The sequence below is a fragment of the Podarcis tiliguerta genome, assembly GCF_965153285.1.
Source record: "Podarcis tiliguerta genome assembly, chromosome: 8".
NCBI lineage: Eukaryota > Metazoa > Chordata > Lepidosauria > Squamata > Lacertidae > Podarcis > Podarcis tiliguerta.
This window is the reverse complement of record NC_139541.1, coordinates 80,128,047-80,155,488: the sequence shown is the minus strand read 5'-3', so window position 1 is coordinate 80,155,488 and position 27,442 is coordinate 80,128,047. Positions and strand designations below refer to the sequence as shown.

General features: G+C 46.4%; 1 protein-coding gene across 4 annotated transcripts; it reads right to left on the bottom strand.

Annotated features, from left to right (window-relative positions):
* Nucleotides 1–333: 333 nt before the first annotated feature.
* On the bottom strand, nucleotides 334–25,725 carry MEIOSIN (meiosis initiator). Of its 4 annotated transcripts, none has more exons than XM_083455393.1 (14): nucleotides 25,606–25,725; nucleotides 22,892–22,971; nucleotides 21,159–21,249; nucleotides 20,850–20,949; nucleotides 19,662–19,790; nucleotides 18,937–19,161; nucleotides 18,325–18,448; nucleotides 15,443–15,546; nucleotides 14,525–14,671; nucleotides 12,450–12,526; nucleotides 7,865–7,984; nucleotides 6,432–6,688; nucleotides 4,079–4,168; nucleotides 334–2,060 (listed from the first exon to the last, which is right to left on the bottom strand). In XM_083455393.1, exons 2-14 carry the CDS (start codon nucleotides 22,969–22,971, stop codon nucleotides 1,889–1,891), a joined length of 1,716 nt encoding a protein of 571 aa, XP_083311519.1. In that variant the 5' UTR covers nucleotides 25,606–25,725; the 3' UTR covers nucleotides 334–1,888. The 4 variants fall into 4 exon arrangements, with proteins under 4 accessions (XP_083311519.1, XP_083311520.1, XP_083311518.1 ...); XM_083455394.1 differs by having other exon boundaries at nucleotides 25,669–25,687; XM_083455392.1 differs by having other exon boundaries at nucleotides 25,555–25,609.
* Between the last annotated feature and the right edge of the window lie 1,717 nt (nucleotides 25,726–27,442).

Sequence of the window (27,442 nt, the reverse complement as noted above, 5' to 3'; positions counted from 1 at the left end):
TACGGGCAGGGGTACCTTTACCTTTACCTATAACCTACTTGAAGATTACAGAGATACCATTGTAAGTAAGAAGCAAATATAAGAAGTGTCCATAAATGTAAAGCAAAGACTTGGCTAGAGGCAAGCAGGTTGTGACATGAGCCTACAGCATGTTTTCAATTGCCCAAAAGCAACTGTTTGAAAAACACAGGTGGCTGCTCCATGCACACCAGTTGCTGCTGCATGGAAAATTGACTGGCACCATTAATTCCTGGGCCCGAACAAGAAATATTCTGGGACGAGTTCTGAAAGGACCAAAGGGAGGAGAGGCACAGAGGCACCAAAATGGTTATCTTATTTTAAAGCTAGCTTTTATTTTTAAATATAAATAGAGATGAGGACAAAACCTGCCAATAAATATATAAATACATAAATACAACTGTGGTAAAAGCCCATTCAAGCCTGAAACAGAATTTCAAACACAAACTGATTGTGAACAGGGGGAGGGGCAATTTAAGAGGTGGGTAAAAGGCTGGGTGACTGAGAAAGCTTCCCCCAAGCAGGATGTAAACCAACTACAAATGTTGTATAGATACTCACTCCATAAGTATAATCTTCCTGACGCCCTACTTTCTCAATGTGAAGCATCCACCCTTGTTAGCTCAGTATCAAGTTTGTCTTTCTGACTCCCTTTCAACCACAGACCAAAGATATAGAATTGTTCCTTCCTCAAGATTTCTGCTGTACAGGCCCATTGTGTCAGTAGGGACACAATGCTACCCAGAGCAAACTTTGAACTCATTCATTTGCTCCAGGTAAACAGCAAAGGAGCACATGAAGCAACTCACTACGTAACAAAGCATCAAATCTGCTGTGGAGCAAACGAGTCCATGCGGACTTCAGAAATTGCATTTCATGCTGCAGCAAAATTTTCCTATGGATCTAAGGTACTAGGAACTAAACTGACTGGGCAGGATAAAACTTACTCCCTGAGCTAACCTCTGGTGAAGGGGATGGCGAGTTAAAATCTTTGGAAATAAATATGGACCTGGGGCTTTGAAAAACAGGCACCCAACTTTCCATTGTGCTAGACATGGTGCTAGTCAGGGTTAAAAAAACTATTTTTAAAAAGCCATGTGGATCCTTTTTTCAAAATCAAACCCATTCATTTCAAATGGAGTAGTACTCCTTGGCTAGGGGCAGGGAACTTGTTGCCCTCCAGATTTTGCTGGAGTGTAACTTCCATTATTCCTGACCATTTAGACATTTGGCTAGGACTAATGGGGGTTACAGGACCCAACCACAGGAGGAGGGCCACCGGTTCCCCACCCCTGTCCTAAAACAAAGGTTAAGTCCCATGTAAACTGCCAAAACTTCAGTTGGCCCAGCATGGTCCTACCACCCAGGCCCAGGGATTTCCCTTCCCCTTGCCAATGTCGCTATCATTATGTTGCAGACCACCAGAGGCCAGCTTTGGTAGCCTTAAACACAGTGGAAGCCACTGTGGGTCTCTGGTGGAGTATAACATAAAATGCATGTGGTTATTGGGGAAAGTCCACCTGTGCTTTTCCTTCTCAGGAACCACCTTCTGGAAAGCTAGAGGCACAGCAGCTGATGTGGGGTGCAAGCAGCAGAAAGGAGCAGAAAATAGGGGAGTGTTTATGTGCTACAGGTGGCAATAAGGGGACTCCTGTCTCCTCCCTTTTTTTCTACACCCCCTACATTAATGTCCCAGCCAATGGGGTCCATGGAGCCCCTGTTGTCTGGCACGTTGCTGAAAAGGGGGAGGGAGCACACACTTCATTGCAAACCCATCAGCTGAAAAATTCTGTAACCATTGATTACAGACCAGAGTAAAGGGCCATCTTTCCCATGAATGGATACGCCATTACCGTTACAGTGCGAAGAGTCAGGGGATAAGCTTGAGTAAAGAGAGGTCACCAAAGGTCTGGGAGCCATGGAGGGATTTTTCAGCGAGCAGCATGTGGAAAGGTTTGGGCGGCTCTGGGTCCTCCTCCCCACTGGAGAAGTCGTCCCTCACGATGCGATTATTCAGGCGGCTGAACCGCCGAGCTTTCATGCTGGAAGAGATGCAACATAAAATGATAAGCTTATCACTCAAGTGCTTATTTCCGGCCGACAACTCATCTGTAATCGCCAGATTGCAGTGAACGCGGCACATAACGAAGCCACCACGTGATGGCTGCCATTACGATGTGACAAAAACAAGGCGATGTGAACTGGACCGCAAGGGAACTTCACTTATGCTGCTTGCCATGAAGCGACAGGGGGTGATAACCATAACATGACCCCCCCCCCTTGTCGATTAATGAATGCCTGCTTTTAGAAAAATCAAATATAAGCAAACACTCGTTAACCTCCCTGCGTGATGGAGAGGATGCTGCACAGTGGATCATAACATGATAACAGCTCATATAACTGTTGTATGTGCTCAGGTTACCAAATGACAGAAGCACTTGGAATAGGAATCCCTTTCTTTTCATGGTTAAGTTCACAGGGAGATAAAAAGGCAAAGCTTCCTATCAAAAGGATCCAACACCCTGAGATATACATAGGAATCATAGAATCACAGAGTTGGAATAGACCACAAGGGCCATCGAGTCCAACCCCCTGCCAAGCAGGAGACACCATCAGAGCACTCCTGACATATGGTTGTCAAGCCTCTGCTTAAAGACCTCCAAAGGAGAATCCACCACACTCCTTGGCAGCAAATTCCACTGTCGAACAGCTCTTATGGTCAGGAAGTTCTTCCTAATGTTTAGGTGGAATCTTCTTTCTTGTACTTTGGATCCATTGCTCCGTGTCCGCTTCTCTGGAGCAGCAGAAAACAACCTTTCTCCCTCCTCTATGTGACATCCTTTTATATATTTGAACATGGCTATCATATCACCCCTTAACCTCCTCTTCTCCAGGCTAAATATGCCCAGCTCCCTTAGCCGTTCCTCATAAGGCATCGTTTCCAGGCCTTGGACCATTTTGGTTGCCCTCCTCTGGACACGTTCCAGTTTGTCAGTGTCCTTCTTGAAGTGTGGTGCCCAGAACTGGACACAGTACTCCAGGTGAGGTCTGACCAGAGCAGAATACAGTAGCATTATTACTTCCCTTGATCTAGATGCTATAGGAAGCTGCCTTAGACCAACCCTCACGATTTGTCTATCTAGCCCAGTACTGTCTACTCTGACTGGCAGCGGCTCTCCAGGGTCTTTCCCATCCTCAGGGAGAATTCTCTGTGGCAGCCCCTTAAACTGGAGGATTCTCTCTCCACAGGGATTCACCCGTGCAGTTTTTTGCTGGATGCTGAATCATAGAATTGTAGAGTTGGAAGGGGGCCGGAGGGTCATTCAGTCCAAAACCGCCTCCCCTCAATATGCAGGAATTGCAACACACGGTCCCCCATCCAATTTGAAACCATACCAGAACCTGCTTAACTTCTGCAAATGTACTTCCAGTTTTATCACTGCACCACTAGGAGGACCTTCTAAAGACTCACCTGCTCACCCTGGCATTTGATGCCTGAGATAGACATTTTAGGACCCAGCCTATTCTCTTGACTGCGATCTGTTTTAACTATTTTTAATACAGTCATACCTTGGGTTAAAGTTGCTTTAGGCTGAGCGTTTTTGGGTTGCGCTCCGTGGTAACCCGGAAGTAATGGAACGCGTTACTTCCGGGTTTCGCCGCTCACGCATGCGCAGACGCTCAAAATGATGTCACGCACATGCGCAGAAGTGGCAAATCGTGGCCCGCGCATGCGTGGGTTGCGTTCTCTTCAGGATCCGAAAGGGGCTCCGGAATGGATCCTGTTCGCATCCAGAGGTACCACTGTACTGTATTTCCAAATCTTTGTAATCTGCCCTGGGACCTCATGATGACAGGCTGGTAAGGAAACAACAACAACAAGAGTTCCTTTTTAAACTGCAGGTGCTGGAGATTTATCCTGGACATTTGGCCTGCAGAACAGGAGCTCTATCACATCTGTGTCTTTGAACCACAGGGCTGACCTAGAAACTGGCCTGCTGGATGACTACCCAAGGAACAGCCCCATGCCAGAGTGTGTTTTGATCAGCGCCAGACATACCAATATGGCTTCCGCTCTTGCTTCGTCATCATACGCCACAGCTGGGCCAGCTCTCTCGTAGCAACTGTGGAGGCCATGCCTGGGCAAGCGCTGCCAAGAGAAAAGACGGTTTGGTCATCCAGATTCACAAGAGGCGGGCGCACGTGAGGCTTTGCCAATGTCCCCATGTTCCCTTGAGGTTTAGAGAAGCAGGTTGCCTTGGCAACCCCCTGCCAGGCTAGCCTTTTGCTCTCCATAGAGACCAGTGTTTAAAAACTAGCATGCGCACACACCTGAATGAAACCTAACCCCTCCCTCCCCACCCCCGCCCAAACACACACCTTGCCAGCCCATGGCTGCAAGGAGCTTGTGCAGAAGATATTCCTCCCTTGAAGCACCTAGAATTTTATCATTAAATCAGCTAGCAGGCAACAGAAGAAGTGCAACCCAATCTAGGCCCATCCCCGGAGACAGCATGTGATGTTGCAATTTTCTTCTCCCTGGTTACAGGTCTTGATAAAATCGTTAGCGTCTCAACTTTCATATAGGTGGGATTTAAAAATAGATGTATTTAGAGAAACACACAAGCACAGCCTATGCAGGTGCTGAGTCCTAGAACTTGGGGCTTTAATTCAAGTCTCAAATTCTTGACCAGGGGACAGATTTGTAATTGCAACAGAGAGTTATACAGTTGACAGGTGCAAGGGTGATTGGGGTAGGAAAAAGTTTTCCCAGTAGTCGCCCCAACCCAATTATGGGAATCCCTCCTACTGAACAAAACACTCTTTGGAAGCTTTGAACAGTCTACCTATTTGCTCAGGGTTAGGCTGGGGAAATTGACATTAAAAGGTAAAGGTAAAGGGACCCCTGACCATTAGGTCCAGTCGTGGCCAACTCTGGGGTTGCGGCGCTCATCTCCCTCATCTCCGAGGGAGCCGCGTACAGCTTCCGGGTCATGTGGCCAGCATGACTAAGCTACTTCTGGCGAACCAGAGCAGCACATGGAAACACCATTTACCTTCCCACCGGAGCGGTACCTATTTATCTACTTGCACTTTGACGTGCTTTCGAACTGCTAGGTTGGCAGGAGCAGGGACCGAGCAACGGGCGCTCACCCCATCGCGGGGATTCAAACTGCCGACCTTCTGATCGGCAAGTCCTAGGCTCTGTGGTTTAACCCACAGCGCCACTTGATTAAATATTATTCTGCTCTGTCGGGAAGGACAGAATCTGCACTGGGTGTTCAGAATGGGGCAGGCAAAAAATCTAAAACTGGAACAACAATGGGATATCAGCTCCTCCCAAGGCATGACAGATGACAGCAACAGCCAGGGGAAAGAAAGACATAACATCTTACAAGGTCAGGAAGAAACACCACAGACATAATAATTGCAACACACAGGAAAAACAAGGATATACCGGGAGTTTGAGCTCCTCACTTGTAGTTTTATAAATCATTTAATGAGTCAGCACGAATAGAAGTCATTAATATTGCAGTTGTTGGATAATAAGGATTTATTATTATGACCCGAATGTAATTGAAATTAATGAGATTTTTGGAACACAGAAATAAATAATCATCAAATCTAGCACACGGGGCGAGGGAGGCATTTTATCTAAATACAGTCATACCTTGCCTCCCAAATGCCTTGGGAGTCAAACGTTTCGGCTCCTGAACGATTGAAAACCAGAAGTGAGTGTACCGGTTTTCGAACATTCTTTTAGAAGCCGAATGTCTGATGGGACTTCTATGGCTTTCAATTGGCTGCAGAAGGCAGGAGGCAGTTTTGAGATGAATGAGGGTGAACCAACTTAAACGTAATCCAGACAAGCGGGGTGGGGGGGTGGGAGTGGAGGTGGAGAAAGCTACCAGTTCAAGATGAATATCCTGTGAAACTGGATGGGACTGCATTTCCCCTAATAGACCAAGTTTGCATTCTGGGCTTCCTCCTGGATACTACTTTATCTGTGGAAGTACAGTGGTACCTCGGGTTAAGTACTTAATTCGTTCCGGAGGTCTGTTCTTAACCTGAAACTGTTCTTAACTTGAAGCACCACTTTAGCTAATGGGGCCTCCTGCTGCCGCCACACTGCCAGAGCACGATTTCTGTTCTCAAAGTTCTTAACCCGAGGTACTATTTCTGGATTAGCAGAGTCTGTGACCTGAAGCGTATGTAACCTGAAGCGTATGTAACCCGAGGTACCACTGTAAAGGTGATGGCAAGGGGTGCCTTTGATGATCTTAAACTGAAAAGCTGGCTGCAATCCTAACTGGATATGGTGGATCTCGCTACAGGGATTCATGACCTGGTTCTGTCCAGACCGGCCTAGATTTCAGTCTCTCTGTAAGAGTTTGTTGCCCTCCAGTTCTCACCGGATATAGTGCTTGCGGTTCAGGCGGCAGAACATGATGAAGCCGTTCACGCACTTCTTTTTCAGCTGCAGAGGAGATGAGTTGCTACGTTTCTCACAGGCTGCTGGCCGGCGCCTTTGCCTCCTGACCACCTTCTTCATCTTCTTCTGGCAGCTGACCTGAGATGGCCTCACCCTCTTGGATGGGGGTGTCCAGGTGCTGTCGCTGTTCTCATCACTGGAAGACGCTGGGAATTCAGGCCTGGCGGTAGCTGTTTCCTGACAGGAGAAGGTGGAAGGGGAGTTAGGCTACTCAGAGCAGGAAGAGGTGTGTGGAATTGCGCCATCTGGTCCAAATGATCTGCACACCGCTGAGAGGTTTTACTACAATCTAGCGATGTGTAAATTTTGTTAAATACAGTCGTACCTCGGACGTCGAACAGAATCCATTCTGGAAGCTTGTTTGACTTCCAAAACATTTGACTTCCAAGGCGCAGCTTCTGATTGGCTACAGGAAGCCCCTGCAGCCAATCAGAAGCCCCGTCGGGCATTCATTTTCCAAAAGAACATTCGAAAACCGGAACACTCACTTCTGGTTTTCGATCGTTCAGGAGTCAAAACGTTCGACTCCCAAGGTGTTCGGGAGCCGAGGTACGACTGTAAATAAAGACAGAGTCTTACGATTCTTGAGCCTTTTTTCTGGGTAAGAAAAATCTTACTAAATGAATTAAACCCCACTGTTCTTGTAAAAAATAAATAAATCACTTTGCTAATCTGACATCAAACAAAAATAGAGTCCCCCTACCCACTTATGTCACAGTTTTCAGAAAACCCTAAAAACACAATGAACTGTATTTGACAACTGACTTCAGTTTCTTGTAAACAGTATGAAATGGTACAGAAGTGCAGAATTATACAGGGCTAATATGTGGTGTTTGTAACAATCCCTAGTGTAAATTTCTGTAACGGGAGGTGGGAACCTTAGGTCTGGGGACCAAATGTGCCACTCAAGGTTTCTCTCTATGGAACTTGGGACTTTCCCTAGGGTACAACTCGCCCACAGCCATGCCCCTCTCAAGCCTTGCTCTGTACCCTCCTTGACTGTTTTTGCCTGGTTGGAATGTGCCCTTGAACTTTGATAAAGCTTTTTGTTTGCCTGGAGGAAAGAGGAGTGTGTGTTATTAGGACTTCACTGACCCAAATGACCTTTTAGTGGAGCCTCAAATTGAAAGAAGAGTACAAGGTCGAAACAACAGAGAACAACCAAGTTCCTTATTTGGGATGAATAAATAGAAGTTGATGCCTTGCAGGTGGGGGGGGTGTGTGGATTAACTATATGACCCCCAAATGTATAGGAGAATTCATGAACCAGTCAATCACGCTTCCAGTAATGGAAGCGGAGGTTACCCTACACACACAAAGTTAACACCCCCATCTCTACAACCTTCTTCTCACCTCTTGAAGATACTGTTTGTTCCATAAAGATGTTCTCCCATTCATTCGTGACACGGGGCTGGAATTGCTTTTACCTGTTTCGTTGTAGGAAAGGTAGCAGTGATCCAGTGTGAATGCCGACTGCAAGAGAAGGAAGAAATTAGAGGTGGGGACCTTTGCAGACAGAATCTTAAAAGGGGAGGTGGCGCACAGAAAGAAAGATTATAATTAAAGCACATCTGGCCAATGTCTTGTTCTACTTACCCTGATTGATAAATACCTAAACAGGTTCAACTGCAAACTACACGCGGCTTTTGTGGACCTGACCTCCGCCTTTGACTCCATTCCCAGAGATAGGCTATGGCAGAAGCTTAGTCATACCAGCATAGATAAGAGACTCCTCCTCCTTCTTATGGAAATTCATAATGACATATCGGCCAGAGTAAAATTCGGCCCTCTGGGAGCTCTTTCTGATTCTTTCCCTCTGAATAAAGGGGTCAAACAGGGCTGCCTCTTGGCCCCTTTTCTATTCAATTTCTATATCAATGACATCGTCACAACTATGAAGGCCCTAAATCAATCTGCCCCCTCCTTACAACAGCTCAAGATCCCCATATTACTCTATGCGGACGACATGGTGATACTGTCATTAACCAAGCTGGGCTTAAACAACATGCTCAGAGGGCTCATGACATATTGTGATACCAACTCCCTTAAAATTAATTTCGCCAAAACCAAAATTCTTACTTTTGGCATGAAAACTCGGAAGTCACTCTGGAATTTTGAGGGCCATTCTATTGAACATTGTTCAGCATTCAAGTATTTGGGTATCATTTTTCAGCATGGGCTTAGCTGGTCAGCTCACCTAAATACAACCATCCTGGATGCCCGCAGAACCATCAAAGCCTTGGAGAAATTCTACTATGCAAAAGGCGGCCAGCTGGTTCCACCAATCAGAAAAGCATTTATCAGCAAAGTCCTCCCGATGTTACTGTATGGGGTTGAAATCTGGGGGTGGAATTTAAAAACACTACAACGGCTGGAGATTCTACAAAACTCTTTTGCACGGAAGATACTGGGTCTCCCCAAGGGCTCGGTTGCAGCTCAGTTAAGAACAGAACTGGGCCTCCCCTCCATTGTTGCGAGAGCCCACATTAGAATTATTAGCTTTTATTGTAAATTAATCAATGCCCCAGGTCCCCTACTAGCCAGGCAAGCCTTTTTAACGTGTTCTCAAAGCAACAAATGGTCCAAGGCCATGGTGACTATTACTGCACGCTACTCTCTCCCAAATCTTGACTCGCTGTCCTCTTGGGACAAACATAAAATCCGGGCCTGGATTCTTACAAGAGACGAGGCCATGGACCGGGCACAGTCCACCTCAGCTCGCCTCTCCATGTGGCTCCCTAAAGTGAAAGTGGTAAGATCACTTGCCAACTACTTGATAGACCTGACGGAGCCCAACTTGAGAAGAGCGTTTACTATGGCCCGCTTCCATTCTATACCCACGGCCTTCCTGCAGGGGATTTATTCTAAGACCCCTATTACCCAGCGTCTATGTCCATGCACAATGAATGAAGTAGAGGACTTCATACATTTCTTTTTCTACTGCCCTATTTATGAGCCAATAAGATCTAAGCTCCTCCTTTTGATCCCGTCCACCATTACATCTAAGGAAGACTGTTTGAAATCGCTTCTTGTGGACGCAAATCCCCAAATCTCACGTGGGGTGGCAATATTCATAGTGCAGGCTCTGAAACTCAGGGCTACTCTGACAGGGTAGCGTGCCCTAGACCTGGACCTGTTTTAATCTTTTTATTACTTTTAACTCAATATGCTGAGTCTGTTCTGGGGCCATTTTGTGCTTTATATATACCCGCATACTAGTTTTTGGGCGCTGGCTACTATATCTTTGCATTATTGCCTTCGGGTAACTTAAATGTCACTACGCCAGCCAAAACACCTGAATTTTGCTGGGTTGCTTGTCTCTAGTTTGTCTTTTTTCTTTTTTGTATTGTCTTATTTTGCTATGGCAGTTTGCTAATGCAATAAAGGTTTGATTGATTGATTAATTAAAGCAGTTTTTCTTTGAAAACAGAGATGGAATATGATCCTAGCCTAGATTCCACCAGCCCTTAATTCCTTGAAATTAAACTGGATAGTTTGCCCCAGAGCAATGTACCGTATTTTTCGCACCATAGGACACACCGGACAATATGACGCACCTTGTTTTAGAGGGGGGAGAACAAGAAAAAAATAAATCTCCCCCTCTCTGCCCAGCGCCCCTTCAGCGAAGCGGCAGGAGGCGCTGCGCAGAGAGGGGGAGAATTTCCCCCCTCTTGTTTTCCCGCTCTAAAACAAGGTGCCGTTTAAGGTGCGTTCTGGCGACTACCTTGGAAGCCAGGAGAGCGAGAGGGGTCGGTGCGCACAGACCCCTCTCGCTCTCCAGGCTTCAGGTTCCTTTCGACCTGCTCTTTGGGGCTGGCAGGGGGAAGCCCACCACCAGCCCCAAAGAGCAGGTCAGGGAGCAGTGGAAAGGCGCAGCGGAGAGGCTCCTGCCATAGCTGCGCGTCACCTCTCCAGCCGGGAGAGGGTCGCGGGGCTATGGAGTCTTTGCTCCATAGGACACACACACATTTCCCCTTCATTTTTGAAGGGGAAAAAGTGCGTCCTATAGAGCGAAAAATACGGTAACTGCTCATTGGGTGCAAACACATTGGACAACTACAGAGACTGTATCATAAACCACATAAATCAGAGAGATGGGTGTATTTGGACAGAAATAAAACAAATATTTAGATTACTGCACATACGTCATTTCTAGGCAGGCCAGTTTGCAAGTACAGTGGTACCTCGGGTTAAGTATTTAATTTGTTCCGGAGGTCCGTTCTTAAACTGAAACTGTTCTTAACCTGAAGCACCACTTTAGCTAATGGGGCCTCCTGCTGCTGCTGCCGTGCGATTTCTGTTCTCATCCTGAAGCAAAGTTCTTAACCCGAGGTACTATTTCTGGGTTAGCGGAGTCTGTAACCTGAAGCGTATGTAACCTGAAGCGCATGTAACCCGAGGTACCACTGTATCTGCAGAGAGCTTTCACAGCAAGTCATGCAGAGGCAGGCTGCTGATCTACTGCCCATGCCCAAGGAAGTTGGGAGGAAGAGACCCTGGGATTCAGCTATAAGGAAGACAACCAAAGCCACCCCTCCATGGACATAAGCGAATGAGCCACCCATGACAGGTGAAAACAAAGGGAATGACTGTTGGGATTCGCAGGATACTGAGTAAGCCTGCAGGCTTCAACAGGATGATGCAATACTCTGTGAAGTGCTGGGTCAGAGTGACTCAGCAGGAGTGTGATTAATGTGATTGGCTATCACCTGTTTTAAAAGGAAAGCCTGTTTAACAGTGGTTGTGGTGGTTGTGCTGTGGTATGGTGATGCTGTGGTGGAGAGTATTCGTTTGCCTTAAGGAGCAGGTACTCTGTATGGACTGTTTTTGTAAATACCTGTATATAGCTCACATTAAAAAGACTGCACTGGAAAAACCTGGGACTCAGAGCGTTTCTGCTAAAAACGCCACGAGGAATTCGCGACAGGGTTATGGGCCCAGCACGCTCCCGCTGCGCAAGAGTACAGGTGGCAGTTATCTAGCCGTGGGTGCTGGAGGTGAGCTGCAGGGATGGAGCAGTCCAGAACTTGCGTGTTGCTGGAGAAGCTGACGGCCACGAACTACAGCACCTGGTCGGTCCGCATGCAACACTTCGTCAAGCGTGAGGGCCTGTGGAAGGTGGTGGAAACTCCACCGCAGCCCCCTGAGGAGGATGTGGACGACGATGAAAATCTGGCACTAGCAGAGGCCCAGCTAGAAAAGGATGAGAAAGCTTTGGCTACAATCATCCTTGGAGTGGACGACAGCCAGCTAGTCTACGTAGCTGATAAGGTGACGGCAAGTGAGGCGTGGAATGCGCTCAAGGCTTACTTACTTAACTGGGCCACTGTTTTTGGACAGGCACCTAAGTGCCCATCCCCAGGGGATGTCACAAGAGGCCCCATCATCACCTTTTCCAGGAACTGCACCCTGAAAAGAAGCCATAATGACCACAGGGTGAGAGAGAAAAGTTTTTCTCCCTCTCTCATAACGCTAGAACTGGGAACATCCAGTGAAGCTGCATGCTGCAAGATTCTAAACAGACCAAAGGAAGTACCGTATTTTTCGCTCTATAAGACGCACCAGACCACAAGACGCACTTAGTTTTTGGAGGAGGAAAACAATAAAAAAAAGATTCGGAATCTCAGAAGCCAGAACAGCAAGAGGGATCGCTGCGCAGTGAAAGCAGCAATCCCTCTTGCTGTTCTGGCTTCTGGGATAGCTGCACAGCCTGCATTTGCTCCATAAGACGCACACACATTTCCCCTTACTTTTTAGGAGGGAAAAAGTGAGCCTTATAGAGCAAAAAATACGGTATTTCTTCGCACAGTGCGTAGTTAAATTTTGGAACTCACTCTCACAAGGTGTATTGATGGCTCAACTTGGTACAGCCTCAACTTGGTATGAAAAATGGAGGAAATGGATGAATATACATAAAGCTGAGGGGCACTGCACTTACCTTTCTCAAGAGGGTTCCTGAAAGGGCCTGAGAAAAACTGCTAGACTGAGGGGACAGGTACACATCTTCAAATAACACTGCAGGATAACAAACAAGGTTCCACTAAATCTCAAGCAAGCACTTTCAAAGGAGGTTATCCACATTTCCTCATCTCAGATGAACTTCATCCCAAACTCAAAGCGGGTGCGGAACCAATCAAGTTCCAGTTTTTTTATTTGCTCTCAGGTTTCCCTCTGCCTGTCTCTCAGCATGTCACAATTTGCCCAAATGTAAATCTGACCCCAAAGGGTAATATTGTGACTGTTGAAGCAATGAAATCTACTGTAGAGGACTGTGAAGTATCCAAGACACGGATGAGCTGCATTCTGAGAAATGCTCAGTAGTAGAATTACATATACTATGCCCATATAATTCTGTGGAGGTGCAGCTCTGCATTTCATTAACCGCCAATGCAAAACAACCTTGTAAGGTAAAGGTAAAGGGACCCCTGACCATTAGGTCCAGTCGTGACCGACCAACTCTGGGGTTGCGGCGCTCATCTCGCTTTATTGGCCGAGGGAGCCGGCATTTACCTTACCGCCTGAGCGGTACCTATTTATCTACTTGCACTTTGACAAACTGCTAGGTTGGCAGGAGCAGGGACCGAGCAACAGGAGCTCACCCCGTTGCGGGGATTCTAACTGCCAACCTTCTGATTGGCAAGTCCTAGGCTCTGTGGTTTAACCCACAGTGCCACCCGCCTCCCTTAAGCGACCTTGTAGCTCAGCACAATTGTTTCAGGAGAAGACAGAACCATCTCTCACCAATCAACATAATGGCTTGTTTGTGAAGCAACACATCTAGGGGAGAATGTGGCAAACCTCACATGTCATTTAATTACACAAAAACAGATTTCTCTGTTGCTCCTCCAGAGTATAAGAGGCAGAGGAAGAGATTGGGCCAATCAGATGCATTGGGCCAATCCTAAAGCACACAGAGATATTTATTTGGAGGAACCAGATGGAATAGTTTATTTTGTACGCTATGGTTGTAATTTGCAGTCAGGGATTTGCCTTCTATCCATGTATATATTTAATATTTAATGGAGAAGAGAAAGATGCTTTGTGTTACACATAGGTTTCACTGGAGGATACAACTGTGCACTCTCTTCTAAAATAAGTTGATAGTGGATGGCTGCCTTAGTGGCCTGAAAATCCCAATTTCCCCCCAGTAAAATGTTCAGCCCTTATAGCTGCAGAGATAAGCTTAAAAAATGGTAAGTAGTACTTTTAAAAATACTGTATACCGTATTTTGCGCACCATAGGACGCACCGGCCTATAGGACGCACCTAGTTTTTTGGGGGGGAAATAAAGAAAACATATTTTATTCCCCCCCCCCCCAGGTGCGGGGCTGGAAGAACCAGGTCCAGGAACAGCGGGAAGGCGTGCTCCGCCTCCCCACTGTCCCCCGAGCTTGTGGGGCTGGCGATGGGGAGAAGTGCGCTGAGCCCGGGACTGGAGGCAGCTCTGCGCAGCCATCAGGAGCCGGGCGGGACTTCGCGCCCCGCTCCCGATAGCCGCGCAGAGCTGCGCTGAGCCCGGGACTGCAGGCAGCTCTTCCTGAAGCCTGTATTTGCCCCATAGGAAGCACACACATTTCCCCTTCATTTTTGGAGGGGGAAAAGTGCGTCCTATAGGGCGAAAAATACGGTATATATTGGAAACTAGAAAAGAGGGAGAAGAATGATTAAGACTTCCAGAGAGCGGGGGGTGGGGGTGGGATAGCATTAAGGGTTCTCCATTGCTCAAGAAACAATGTCATGCAAAATATATGAGCAAAGTACTTAAATAATATATTCTATTTGTTTAAATAGGTTTTCATTAGCACAGACTTTGGATTCTCCCCTGCCTCATTTATTTATTTTTTTGTAAATAACATGAAGCATTTTCTTGCATTTCTGCTTTTGAAAAATACTGTGTATAAAACTGATTTCACAGGGAAGGTGGTGTGCCTACTAACCCCTCCTTGCAGGGACAGGATGAGGAGACACTTGGAGCAAGAGGCACAACTGGGCCACTCCTTCCTGCAACTTTACCTGGGGAAAGCTCATCCTGGCTGCCGTGGAGGATATGCTTAGGAAGCAGCCGAGCAGGAGAGGTGAAAAGTGAAGGGCTCAGCCCCAAATCCGAGCAAGTGTTGCTTTGGGCCTCAATCCGAGGGGAACATAGCTGCATGCTTCCTGCTAAGAAAAGAGAGTGAGAGGGATGGGGGACTCCTGATGTGGGAGTCCAACTCCCATCAGCCCCAGCCAGCATGGCCAGTGGTCAGGGGTGATGGGAGTCACAGTTCAGCAACATCTGGAGACATCTGGTCCCCCATATGTGGATTACAGGTGCCTGAGAGCTGGACGCATCATCCAGAAATGAAGTTCCCTGCTGTGTCTCTGCATGAGTGACTGATCCAACTTTTATTAAAACTGATTAAAGCACGGATGGGTCCTCTAACAGATATAGAGTTATGCCCAATGGCCATCCTGCTCAGAGTAGGCCCATTGAAACTAATGAACTCGGCTTCCTCAATATCTTTTTTAAAAAAGAAAAAACTGTCTAATCTCAGGCTATTTTTCTATTGGTGCTTATTGCTCAGCCTTCATTATCATTATTACATTTTTGTTGATAATAACACATGCTGTATAAACTGAAGTATAATAATAATAATAAATCCAAGTGTGATGTAAAAAAAAAAAGAGATTTTGTGTCCCGTTTCTGGAAGACTGTTGAATATTGGCAGACGGCAACCGCTGTGCAAAGCATCTGATGCCTGCCTCTCAATGGCATTTCAGTTGCAATCCTAAACACGCTCACTGGGGAAGTAAATCCCATTGAATTTAGTGGGGCTGGTTCTAAGCTCAGGAGCACGCGGCATTTTGCAGCCCTGCAGCTTCCCTGCATCAAAGTCCCAGCACCCTGCAGTGCCTTTTCCTGGCCTTTCCACAGCTTTGCTTGCAGCTTACCATGGGAACTGTTCACTGGGGACTGGGTGGAGAGCCAAGGGCTGTCTCTGGATGCTTCTTCCTCTTCTTCCTCACAAGAGGAATAATAATGCACAAGCTCTTGCCTGAAAGAATAGAGAGGGTGGCCAAGGCAGTCAAGGGGTGCTATAGCAACATTTTAGGATGCCAGCAGTAAAAAAGAAGAGCTTATTGGGGATGTGGCGGTGTGTAGAGGGGACAAGGTCCTGAGTTGGGCCTACAGAATATTTTGAACACCCCTTTCTTTCTTTCCTTTTTTTAATTTGCATTTCTGATAGATTTCAACACAAGAAACAAAGCAACGCCCCCCAAAGTAATAGAAAATAGGAAAAAGAAAATTACATACTACATATTATATTACACCAGTCATTGATGAACTTCCCTTCCTCTCCTTCCATGGTTCCTTTTATCTCCCACTTCCTCTTGAGTTTTCTTAGTTTCCCCAATCTTTCTCTGCTCCTCCTGTTAAGCTCTAGTTCTAACTTATGCTGCTGAAAATATTACCATCCTGCTAGGCCATGGGTAGGCAAACTAAGGCCCGGGGGCCGGATCCGGCCCAATAGCCTTCTAAATCTGGCCCGCAGACGGTCCGGGAATCAGCGTGTTTTTACATGAGTAGAAATTGTGCTTTTATTTAAAATGCATCTCTGGATTATTTGTGGAGCATAGGAATTTGTTCATTCCCCCCCGCCCCCCCCCCGCCCCCAATATAGTCCAGCTCCCCACAAAATCTGAGGGACAGTGGACCGGCCCCTGCTGAAAAAGTTTGCTGACACCTGTGCTAGGCTAATTGTCCGGTTATAATAAACTTTCATATAATCAATAAATAATACCCAGTCCTCCTTACATCTTTTATCATTTTATTTTCTTATTCTAGTGGTCATGCCTGCTAACTCCGCATATTCTAACGGTTTGAGATGCCCTTCTTCTTTCGTTGGTACCTTATCTGTTTTCCATTTCTGTCCTAGTCACACACGGAGCGCACCTTTCAGTGCTGCACAAGTTCCCTGTTGCTGGTTTATATTAGGGACAAGCAACTGGTGGCACAGGGGCTCAATCTAAAGCCCCGCCCTTGTGTTTCCTACGTGTCCCACATTCCCTCCAAACAAATCCTAAATGCCTCCTCTACCATTATATGATGTAATGTAGGCAATTGGACTTGCACAAGGAGGGATATAGGCAAAGGGATCTTTTACCCTTTGTGACAGCCAGTGCGGCATAGTGGTTAGAGTGTCTGACTAGTGCCTAGGGGACCAGAGTTCAAATCCCCACTTGGCCATGAAGCTCCCTGGGTGACCGTAGGCCAGGCCTTGCCTCTCAGTCCAATCTACCTCACTTGTTGTGAGAATTAAATGAGTAGGGGGAGAACCATGAACACCACTTTGAGCTCAATGGAGGTGGGATATGAATTAGAAGAAGAAGAAGAGTTTGGATTGGATATCCCGCCTTTCACTCCCTTTAAGGAGTCTCACAGCGGCTAACATTCTCGTTTCCCTTCCTCCCCCACAACAAACACTCTGTGAGGTGAGTGGGGCTGAGAGACTTCAGAGAAGTGTGACTGGTCCAAGGTCACCCAGCAGCTGCATGTGGAGGAGCGGAGACGCGAACCCGGTTCCCCAGATTAGGAGACTACCGCTCTTAACCACTACACCACACTTAAATGATAATAAAATACCACCCCTGTCACCCTCTATGCACCTCGCCTGCTGACTCTTGCGTAGGGCTGGGCAATATATTGATATATCATCCAAAACTGGTTTGAAGTCCAATTATTGTGATATCAGTTTCATAATTATGACCTGGCAATGTATTGCAAATTGTGTGTTCGCGCGTGTGTGTGTGTGTGTTATGCAAAAATCACACATGTGTGACAAACCATGAAGCCAACTGATGCTTCTGCATAGCTCCATACTTCAGACATGGTGATATGTCAATATATTGCAATGTTTAAAGGTAAAGGTAAAGGGACCCCTGACCGTTAGGTCCAGCCGCGGACGACTCTGGGGTTGCGGCGCTCATCTCACTTTACTGGCCGAGGGAGCCGGCGTACAGCTTCTGGGTCATGTGGCCAGCATGACTAAGCCGCTTCTGGGGAACCAGAGCAGCGCACGGAAACGCCGTTTAGCTTCCCACTGGAGCGGTACCTATTTATCTACTTGCACTCTGACGTGCTTTCGAACTGCTAGGTTGGCAGGAGCTGGGACCCAGCAACAGGAGCTCACCCTGTTGCGGGGATTCGAACCACTGACCTTCTGATCGGCAAGTCCTAGGCTCTGTAGTTTAACCCACAGTGCCACCCAAGTCCCATTGCAATGTTTAGTTAGTGATATATCATGATGTTGAAAACCAGGTATCGCCCAGCCCTACTTTTTGCCTCTGCAGAGTTCCATCCTTATTTCAGACATAGTGATATTATTGGTATATCACAATGTATAGCTGGTGACATATTGCGATTTTGAAAACCAGAAGTCGCCCAGCTCTACACTTGTGAAAGAGGCCAGGCACAGCCAAATGGGAGTGGGCAGTTTAGGTGGATAGTTGGAGATTTCAGAGGCAAAGTGCCAGGCAAAAACATTCCTCTCCTCCTCCCAGGCCTTTGGCTAATTAAACAAACTGTGGCAGGTATTGTTGCTTGTTTGTTTCTATGTTACGCATTTTTGTGCTTTTATATTGCCTTGTGATCCTCAGATGAAGGGTGATACAGAAATCCAATAAAGCCTATACTTTTGGCTCTCCAGCCCCTGCCCAGTTCGAAACATAAGGTCTTTGTCAAAAATGAGTTCCAGGCCAGAGGTCTGCTTCAAGCTACTCCCTCGTGGGAACTCAACTTTACAAGCTGCCAATTATCCACTCTCTGCTCCTACCCCATTGGTGAATGTCCTGGTCCTTCAGAATACTGACGCAGCTCTTCGTACGCTACTTGTGCTGCACACACAGAAAACACATCTCCATCCTTGCTTTCCTCTTGGCTGCGACCCAAGTTCCAGTCTGCCAGTAACAGTGACAATGGGAGGGGAAGGGGAGAGTTGTTAGAAACTTTGCAGAACCCATTCACTCCATCCTCTGTGAGCTACAGAAAGAGAGTTTTATTACAGCCAAGTACGACTAGGAACAGCACGCAGAGAACAGCTCCTGGTGGCCTCTCCCCAAGGTTAAGGGCTCCATTTCAAGGCCTGATAAAAGTCCAAACCTGAATTTCCTTTAGAAACAACTGATATAAACTGGACTGCAGATTCCCCCCCCCCAATAGGTTAATCTTTAATATACTGGACACAGTGGGAGGCTGTGGAAGACAGGAGTGCCTGGCGTGCTCTGGTCCATGGGGTCACGAAAAGTCGGACACGACTAAACAACAACAGCAGCAGCAGCCTCACTTTGGTTACCACTGTGCCCTTGCTCTTTGTTAAAATCTTTACACATAAACTGCCCAAAAAGCAACGAGGAAACCACCCCTGCAGCACGGAACGGGACTCCACCTTTGGTGATGTCCAGAAAGGGAGCGCTTGCAGGCCGGTAATATTCTGACACTGGAACTTGGAAGCTGGGAAAGAAAGGGGATTGCTTCTGGGAGGACGAAAGGAGCGCAGACACCTCTTCCACGGCAGACATGCTCTCCTCTCTGCGCATGTCAGCTTGGGAAGGGCCCTTCCCAGTCTCCAAAGCAAGGCACTTGCACGCTTTTTTGCTCACCCCTCGCCGCTCTGCAGAAACAAGTGACACAAGCGTTATTCAGCAGAGTCTCAGCTATCGCAGTCACCTGCCCTGTGGCATCAGGCGCATTTGCTAAGTAAATGTGAGACTCTTATGCCCACGTGGAGCAGACATGTGGAAACCTCAGAAGCCTTGCAGGTTCATTTGTAGCCTCAAACTTCCTTGGTTCAAGAGCCCCCTCCCTCCAATACATGCTGCCCTTCTCTGAGATTGGACACATAGACCAAGTAACCTGCTTTCCCCTCTTAGCCACGCAGTGCAGGTACTCCTTCTCCACATGACCCCCACTCCAAAAGCAAAAGGCACATGGCACCCAATCCGCAGCCTATCCGAGCTCCACTCTGGCCCCTGCCATCAGCCTCATGGGTTGGTGGGGAGGGGTCTGCTGCAGCCTGTCCTGTGAAGGTAGGAGAAAAGAAAGGCCTAACAGACTGAAACACATAACGTAAGAGGTTGTAGAACGCAGCACTTGCAGGATCCTTTCTGCAACCTGATTTGCGAGTGCGTCTCCTCTTCCTAGGTTTCTTGCAGACGCCCAGAGCTTTGGTTTTCTTTGCTCGTGGTGTGGCTTCTCTTTGTCCCCTCTTCAGGGCAGATGCCGCCATCTGCTCAGACCCTCCTGTTTTCATAAAAAGAGATAATTGTCCATAAAGGTCTTTCGGACTTTTCTATCCTCTACATTAGCTGACCCCAACATGCCTTCACTCCCTTGCTTCCACTTATTTCTCTACCTTGCCCCCCATTCCACCCTCGTTATTCTAATCTTTCCAGTGGTACTCTTTGTCCAAAAAGCCAAAATCACACTTTCCATCCCTCAAGTGTCCCCCTTTTGCCCTTACATTGGAATCTTTTACTTCCTGGCTCCTCATTAAATACCCAATAAAAACTCATCTTTTCATCACATCATTCCCTAAACTGACTTCCTATCTCTATATTAGAAGAAGAAGAAGAGTTTGGATTTGATATCCCGCCTTTCACTCCCCTTCAGGAGTCTCAAAGCGGCTAACAATCTCCTTTTCCCTTCCTCCCCCACAACAAACACTCTGTGAGGTGAGTGGGGCTGAGAGACTTCAGAGAAGTGTGACTGGCCCAAGGTCACCCAGCAGCTGCATGTGGAGGAGCGGGGAAGCGAACCCAGTTCACCAGATTACGAGACTACCGCTCTTAACCACTACACCACACTGGCTTTCTTTGGTCCTCAACCACTGCATAGGTTGCAAGTCTGAAGGCAAGGCTTGTTTTCTTTATTTTTTTATTTATGTACATTTACTAGGTTATGCAGGTGCTCTAATATAAAAAAAATGGACTGTGTTAATTCTAGAACCAGAAAAATCCACATTCTGCTGAAGGCATAAACTCACACATGCTCATTTGCAACCCAAAAGAGCAAACTTCTGTCAAGATTTCCTGCTTGGTCACTAGGAGGCAGTTCTTACCACAGGAGTTCAGGAGAGAGACTATTTGCAATCTTGCATTATAGGCTGCCTCAATTCACTCCTTAGCTCCTTTTGGGCAGTCATTCTCACATTACTCCCCCACCCTTCCCAGACAGATATCTGTGTCCGATTAATTAACCCTTTTGTGGCCGCATACCTTTCTTTGTTCTTAATCCAGAACACTTGCAGCATAACTTGTTAAGTTTTGCTGCCTTCTCTGCCTCCCTTTGGTGCTGTATTACCTTTCTGTTCTCCGCAACGGACCTGGAGAACCGATCTGGCCGTATCAACGCTCTCCTGCAAATGTTCAATGTAGTGGAGGACCCGGAGGAGAATTTCTTTCTGTTTCAAGTCAGACAATCCAAAGCAAACGAGAGGAAATAAAAAGAGGAATGTTTGCAATTCCTACCAGTGTAAAATTTGGGCGCAGCAACACCACAAGGCCCCATGTGCGACACATATTAAACTCTCTGAAGAGCCAGGGCCAATTTTCAACTGTACAAATCAGAAAGCTTCTTTGAATGCACACGGTAAATTCTGCAGTACAGTACCTTTGTCAGCCTCTTGCAGTTAGTCCGCATAGGGATGGGCAACATCTGAGCCAGTTCTTTAAGTGTGCTGGTATAGTTATTGCATTTTCTTCTGTTGAGAATGAAAGGAAGGAGTCAGACACTTTCTTCAAAAGTCAGTTGGTAATTTTTATTATTATTTTAAAATGCTGGTGCTTGCTATCTTTTAATAGCTAAGAATAAAGCGGTAACAAAGCAGAAAACGAAATCTCATTCATGTAGAGGCAGTTCTGCTTATAGTGCTGTGGAGCAAAGCAATCTTCAGATACAGTGGTGCCGCGGGTTAAGAACTTAATTCGTTCCGGAGGTCCGTTCTTAACCTGAAACTGTTCTTAACCTGAAGAACCACTTTAGCTAATGGGGCCTCCTGCTGCTGCTGCCGCCGCGCGATTTCTGTTCTCATCCTGAAGCAAAGTTCTTAACCAAAGGTAATATTTCTGGGTTAGCGGAGTCTGTAACCTGAAGCGTCTGTAACCTGAAGCATATGTAACCTGAGGTACCACTGTACACATTATTTACTCTGCAATCCTATCCTAGATATATGTTTCCATAGAATACCTCCCCACCCCCGTATTCAATTGGACTTACTCCCAGTGAAGTGTGTAGAGACCACCCTTTCGTTGAAGTCAAAGCAGGTGTGGGTCTGCTCACTGCATAAACTTCCTGGGCTCTGGGAATGAGGAGCCAGGCAGCTACCTCCTTGGCTCTTGGAACTAGGAGCACTATGCCTCCCTCCCTAAGCCAGGCAGAAGCTTCCTGGACTTTGGGAAGGAGGCACCAGGCTTTAATACTCTAATTTACAGGGAACATTTAGGGGACTAGCCTAGTCCCTATGACCACTGGTGAGAGGTGTGGGCGGGCTGCCAACATTTGGGCTCGCACAAAGTGTCATTGAAATTCTAAAGTCTAAAGTCTGCCCCTGCATGTAAATGCCACTTTGGGCTCCAGGATGGAATTAAGAGTGGGATGTAACTGCAAGAAAATAAATACAGTGGTGCCCCGCAAGACGAATGCCTCGCAAGACGGAAAACCTGCTAGACGAAAGGGTTTTCCGTTTTGGAGGTGCTTCGCAGGACGAATTTGCTATGGGCTTGCTTCGCAAGATGAAAATGTCTTGCGATTCCTGGGGGTTTTTTTCCGCTCCCCACCCCCTTTTTCTAAGGCACTAAGCTGCTAATAGCCTTTTAGCAGCTAATCCGCTAATCTCTTAAGCCTTTAATAGCCGCTAATAGCCGCTAAACCGCTAATAGCGCTAATCCGCTAATGGGCTTGCTTCGCAAGACGAAAAAACCGCTAGACGAAGAGACTCGGAACGGATTCTTTTCGTCTTGCGAGGCACCACTGTACAGTGGTACCTCGGGTTACCTTCGGTTAAGAACTTTGCTTCAGGATGAGAACAGAAATCGTGCTCCAGCGGCACGGCGGCAGCGGGAGGCCCCATTGGCTAAAGTGGTTCTTCAGGTTAAGAACAGTTTCAGGTTAAGAACGGACCTCTGGAACGAATTAAGTTCTTAACCTGAGGTACCACTGTAGATTGATAGGTAGCACTTTAATTCTGACTCTCCAGATGTTGCACTACAATGCCCATTGTTCCTGACCATTGGCTATGCTGACTGGGGCTGATGGGAGTTGAGAGCCCAAGTTCCTCCTGAGCGCCACAGGTTCCCCATCCCCGATGTAGGGTTTCAAGCTGTTTTCTTCCTCCCGCCCCTTACCTGTCACCAGAATTCTGTTGGGAATTCTTGCCGTTTGGCTGCAACTCCTCAGAGCAAAGACATCCAATCTGGTCCCACATCTATAACAGAGAAAGGTGAGGGGTGTGTGAGAGAAATACTGTTAATTCCTGATGCAGAAAAAAGGAGGTGAAGAGAGTGGGGGTGGGAATTCATCTACAGGGAAAGGGGAAAGGGTTGGGGTGGCGGAAATGACTGGCAGAATCCGAGACCAGGGAGAAGAGTCGGTGGAAGAAGACTGGAAAAAATTCAAAGTATATTTACAGAAATACTGCAAAATTAATGAATGTTAGAAGAATGCTGGAATGAAGTTATATGGTTTTAGCAGAAATGCTATAAAGAATTAAGCAAAAACTGATTGTTAATGGGACAAAGTGGAATATTTAAAGTTAGACTGTGTTAAGATAAACTATAGAACAAAAAATAGAGAAAGATGGAAAGGATTTGCTGAAATAGCTAATTGAACTAGAATACAAAAAAAGGGAGGTGTGAGGAGGTCGATAAAACAAGTAAATGAAAGGTAAAGATATGGAAATATTGGATGTGTTTTTAAATGTTTTTGTTTTTCTTGTTTTGATGTATTTTTTTTGTTTTTGTTTTTGTTTTTGATGTATTGTTTGTTAAATTTTTTTTCTTTTTTTCCTGTAACTATTAAACTTCTAATAAATATTATTTAAAAAGGGGGGGAGGGTTGGGGTACAATCAATGGAAAAATGGAACTGGGAAGCAAATTATTTGCTGTATATTCGCTGGAGCCAGAATGCCGCTTTTCCAGCAGGGCGAACCAATACTGTACAGAGCACTTGCTCAATATAAAACAGACTTGCCCAACTAGTGAGCCAGAAAACTGATAAAAGCCCAAGAACCTCGAACTGTGGGTGACAAAAAGTGTTTTTCCATTTCTTTTACTGGACCAAAACATAACATCACTGTCAGGCAGCCATTTTAAGAGTCAAGCTTGCTCCCTCCCTTCCGAAGCACAATGCTTAACTCCTATCAAAACAGCCTTTATATTCTAACGTTAATGAAAGGCAAAATATAAATTTGCTCAGTGTTAATTACTGATGCAACAGTATTGCCATTTACTGTTGTTGAGGAGGAAAGGGTTAGCTTTTACAAGCATGTCCTGAAAGTCTGAATACGTTTACAGATGGGGTCCACTTCAAAATGTTTGAGAAGCAATGTGTTAGGGGCCTGGGGGCCATGATAAGAGGACCGTTGTCAAACATTTGGCCGGTTACAATATATAGGTGGTGTGCCAAAACTGGCCTAAAACAGGTCATAAGTTGGGCAAGCTTGACCTAAAATGTATTCCTTGCAAAGATCCTAGTGAGAGAAGACTACATCAAAACTCTCCTATCAGGTCAAAAAGGAAGCTATTGCCTTGCTTCCATTTTAGGTTCTGGGGAAGAAAAATTGACAATGCAATATATTCTGGGGGGAACTAAATTATAAAAGGGAAAGACAGAAAAATGAAAATTGAAAAATGAAAATAAGAGAGGAACTTTCACGAACTGCGGGTTTTTAGAAGACATCTGAAGGCTGCCCTGTTTAGGGAGGAGAGTTTTAATTGAGGGAAATGATGAGAGGCTCCCTGGCTGACAATGGGATATCAAGGGTCACTTAACTGAAATTTGGGACAGGTAAATTCTGACAGTGTTTGTGTTGGCATCATCTATGGGGTGGCAATGGGAAGGGATCTACCAGAGGTAGCAATGGTCTACCACTGATGGGTCTGTTGTTGTTGTTGTTATTTATTGAATCAAGACCTGATTTAAGATGGCTCACGACAGCAGCACTACCACCATATAAATGCATGGCAAAACAAGAAGTGGGGGAGCAACTAACGCTTGTTGGCTTTCAAGAAGCTTTGTGAAAAAGACTGATTGAAATGTTGTTTGAAAGAAAGGTTAAGAGTGGTAAAGTGCAATATAAATTTAAGAAATGTGAGATGTAGTGAGAATATGGAGAATTGTCAGATAGGCTGAGGGAAGTCCAAAAGATGTATATGTTTAATGTGAATGTCAAATTTGGATAGAATGTGTATTGGAAATTGAATAAAAATTAATTATAGTAAGAAGTGGGTCCCCAAAAGCACGTTTGGGTGAAAGATGGATCGAGGCTCAGATGGATAAAGATGACTAGAGGTCTAGAAGGGCTTCGATATATCATCTGTAGCAACAACTTCCATTGGGTGCCATGTGGGGCAGAGATGTCCCTGCAAGTTTTTAACGCGGAAAGGAAATCCTCAAGATTTTGGGTCAAATGGAGAGGGGATCTGGGGATTAACTGAAGTGGGGGCCTCTTCCACGAAATTGAGGTTGCACATGCGCTAATCAGGTTTTTTGATATCCGCATTTGACCTTTGAAGGAAAATTAAAATATATGGGATTAGCAAGACCCATCCTGAGACACAGAGTGGAGGAAATTATGGGATGTGTGCCTTGGGGTCCGTGTTTCAAAAATGTAATGTGAGGGGTGGGGGTGAGGAACTAAAAAAAAGCGGGTTATACTGAATTGCGAAGGGAAGGTGGGAGTTTGAGGGAGCAGAGAAGTTACTGAGGAGAATCTAAATCTCTCCAGTGATGGTGGTATTAATCAAAGGCGTAAACCGAGGTGAAGAGCGGGCAGAATATTCCACCCACCCCCATCCCACCAAAAAAAGCCCCCTCTCCAATCTGTCCCCTCAGGGATACCTTCGCTCACAACCAAGCAAAGGGAAGGTGGGGCTGGGGGGGGAGGGGAAAGCGCGAGCTCGCCTCAGCCCGCGAAATTCAGCGCGGGGCAGGAGAGAGAGAGCGCACGCGCGCGCGAGACCCAAATGCCAGCGGCGGCATTTCCCGAGAGGGAAGGGGCGGGGCCTGCGGAAAAGCAAGGCGGACGTTCTGATTGGCGAGCTCGACGGGAGGAGGCGGAGCTTTACAAATCGGGGAGGGGAGAGAGGGAGGGAAGCTACCCTTCAAAAATCCCCCCGCCCTCAGTGAGCGCCACAGAGCATGCGCCGACCTTTGACGCATGCTCAGTTGCCGCCGCTGAAGGCAACGGAAGCGCTTCCCTTTGCCCTCACTCGCTGGAGCAAGTGAGAACGAGCCAGGCTGGCAACTTCTTTATTTCTTTATTTTTTGAAAGGACGCGGGTCTTGTTGCTGTGCCTTGTGGCGCGACAGCCGAAGCCTGTTGCTCCCTTTTTATCGCCAGGGGAAAGCTTCACATGTTGCCTCATATGCTTGTCTCCACACACAAATCCCAAGAAAGAAAGAAAGAAAGAAAGAAAGAAAGAAAGAAAGAAAATACAAATCCTAGTGGGTGTGACGATTATCGTTTTATTAATCACCTGCCAAATCACCGTCTCAAGGGGGTTCACACACAATATAGGATAATTAAAAACCCGTTTAAAGTGCAAAAAAACAACAACACATACGTTTAAAACAGGGCTAAAACCCTAACAATTGGATGTTTGCGGTAAAGATCCATTTGCCAGCTCGGAAAAAATTATTCAGTCTGTTTCTGGAAAGTGCAGATATACAGATTCTATCCAGTATTTAAAAAAATCTCTGTAGTTAACAACAATAGAATTTACAAGCTACCCTCCTCCCAAAGCAGTCCAAGCAGCAAACCTATCAATAACAAAGATGGCATCCCCTCGTACAAGATCTTTAGGGGAGGCCCTTCTCTCAGTCCCGCCTCCCTGACAGGCACACTTGGTGGGGAGATGGGACAGGGCCTTCTTGGTGGCTGCTCCCAGACTTTGGAACTCTCTGCCTCAAGAAGTTAGACTGGCTCCCTCCTTGCTGTCCTTCTGCCAGCAGGTAAATACTTTCTTATTCCAGCAGGCTTTGGGGAACTGACTGCTTTTAATGAAAGTGCTGGTGTTGTGCTGGTTTGTAGGGTTTTAATATATTAGATGAAGAGTTAGTTTTAATTCTTTTAATGTTTAATCGTTTTTGTAACAATTACCCCCAACATACTTTAGCTGTTCCTATTTTTATCTGTTAGTTGGTTTGAGATGCTGTCAAGGAGAAAGGCGGGGTTTAAATAAATATATACTACTAATCATAAAATCATAGCTTTGTAGAGCTGGAAGGGACCCCAGGGGTCATCTAGTCCAACCCCCTGCAACACGGGAAACTCAGATAAAAATCATCACGTTTTCTCAACCACTGGTTTCAGGGTTGCCAGGAACATTATCTTCAAGCCACCCAATGCTTGAGTGAACAGGGATGTTCCCAAATTCCCCATGAAAATCGTCAATGAAAACGGCAGCCGCACTTCGCCACAGAGGAAATTCAACGAATGGGGAACCACCACTGAGAAGGCCCCATCACAGCTCAACACACCAACCGATCAGCCCCCCACTGGAGGCAGGAGCACCAAGAAGGCCTCACCTGCTGGTCATAGGGTTCCTGATATTTCATACTGTGGGACCGTGATAGTAATTTTATTATAACTGATTTTATAACGAAATGATTTTAGAATGTTGTGTTATTTGACTGTTGTTAGCCGCTCTGAGCCTGGCTTCGGCTGGGAAGGATGG

Excerpts from the sequence above, each read along its gene's own strand:
- MEIOSIN (XM_083455392.1), bottom strand. Across the intron at positions 12,527-14,524 it reads CCAGGATGAGCTTTCCCCAG|TGTTATTTGAAGATGTGTAC; the intron begins GTAAAGTTGCAG and ends GTTATCCTGCAG. Across the intron at positions 7,985-12,449 it reads CAGGAACCCTCTTGAGAAAG|TCGGCATTCACACTGGATCA; the intron begins GTAAGTGCAGTG and ends CTTCTCTTGCAG.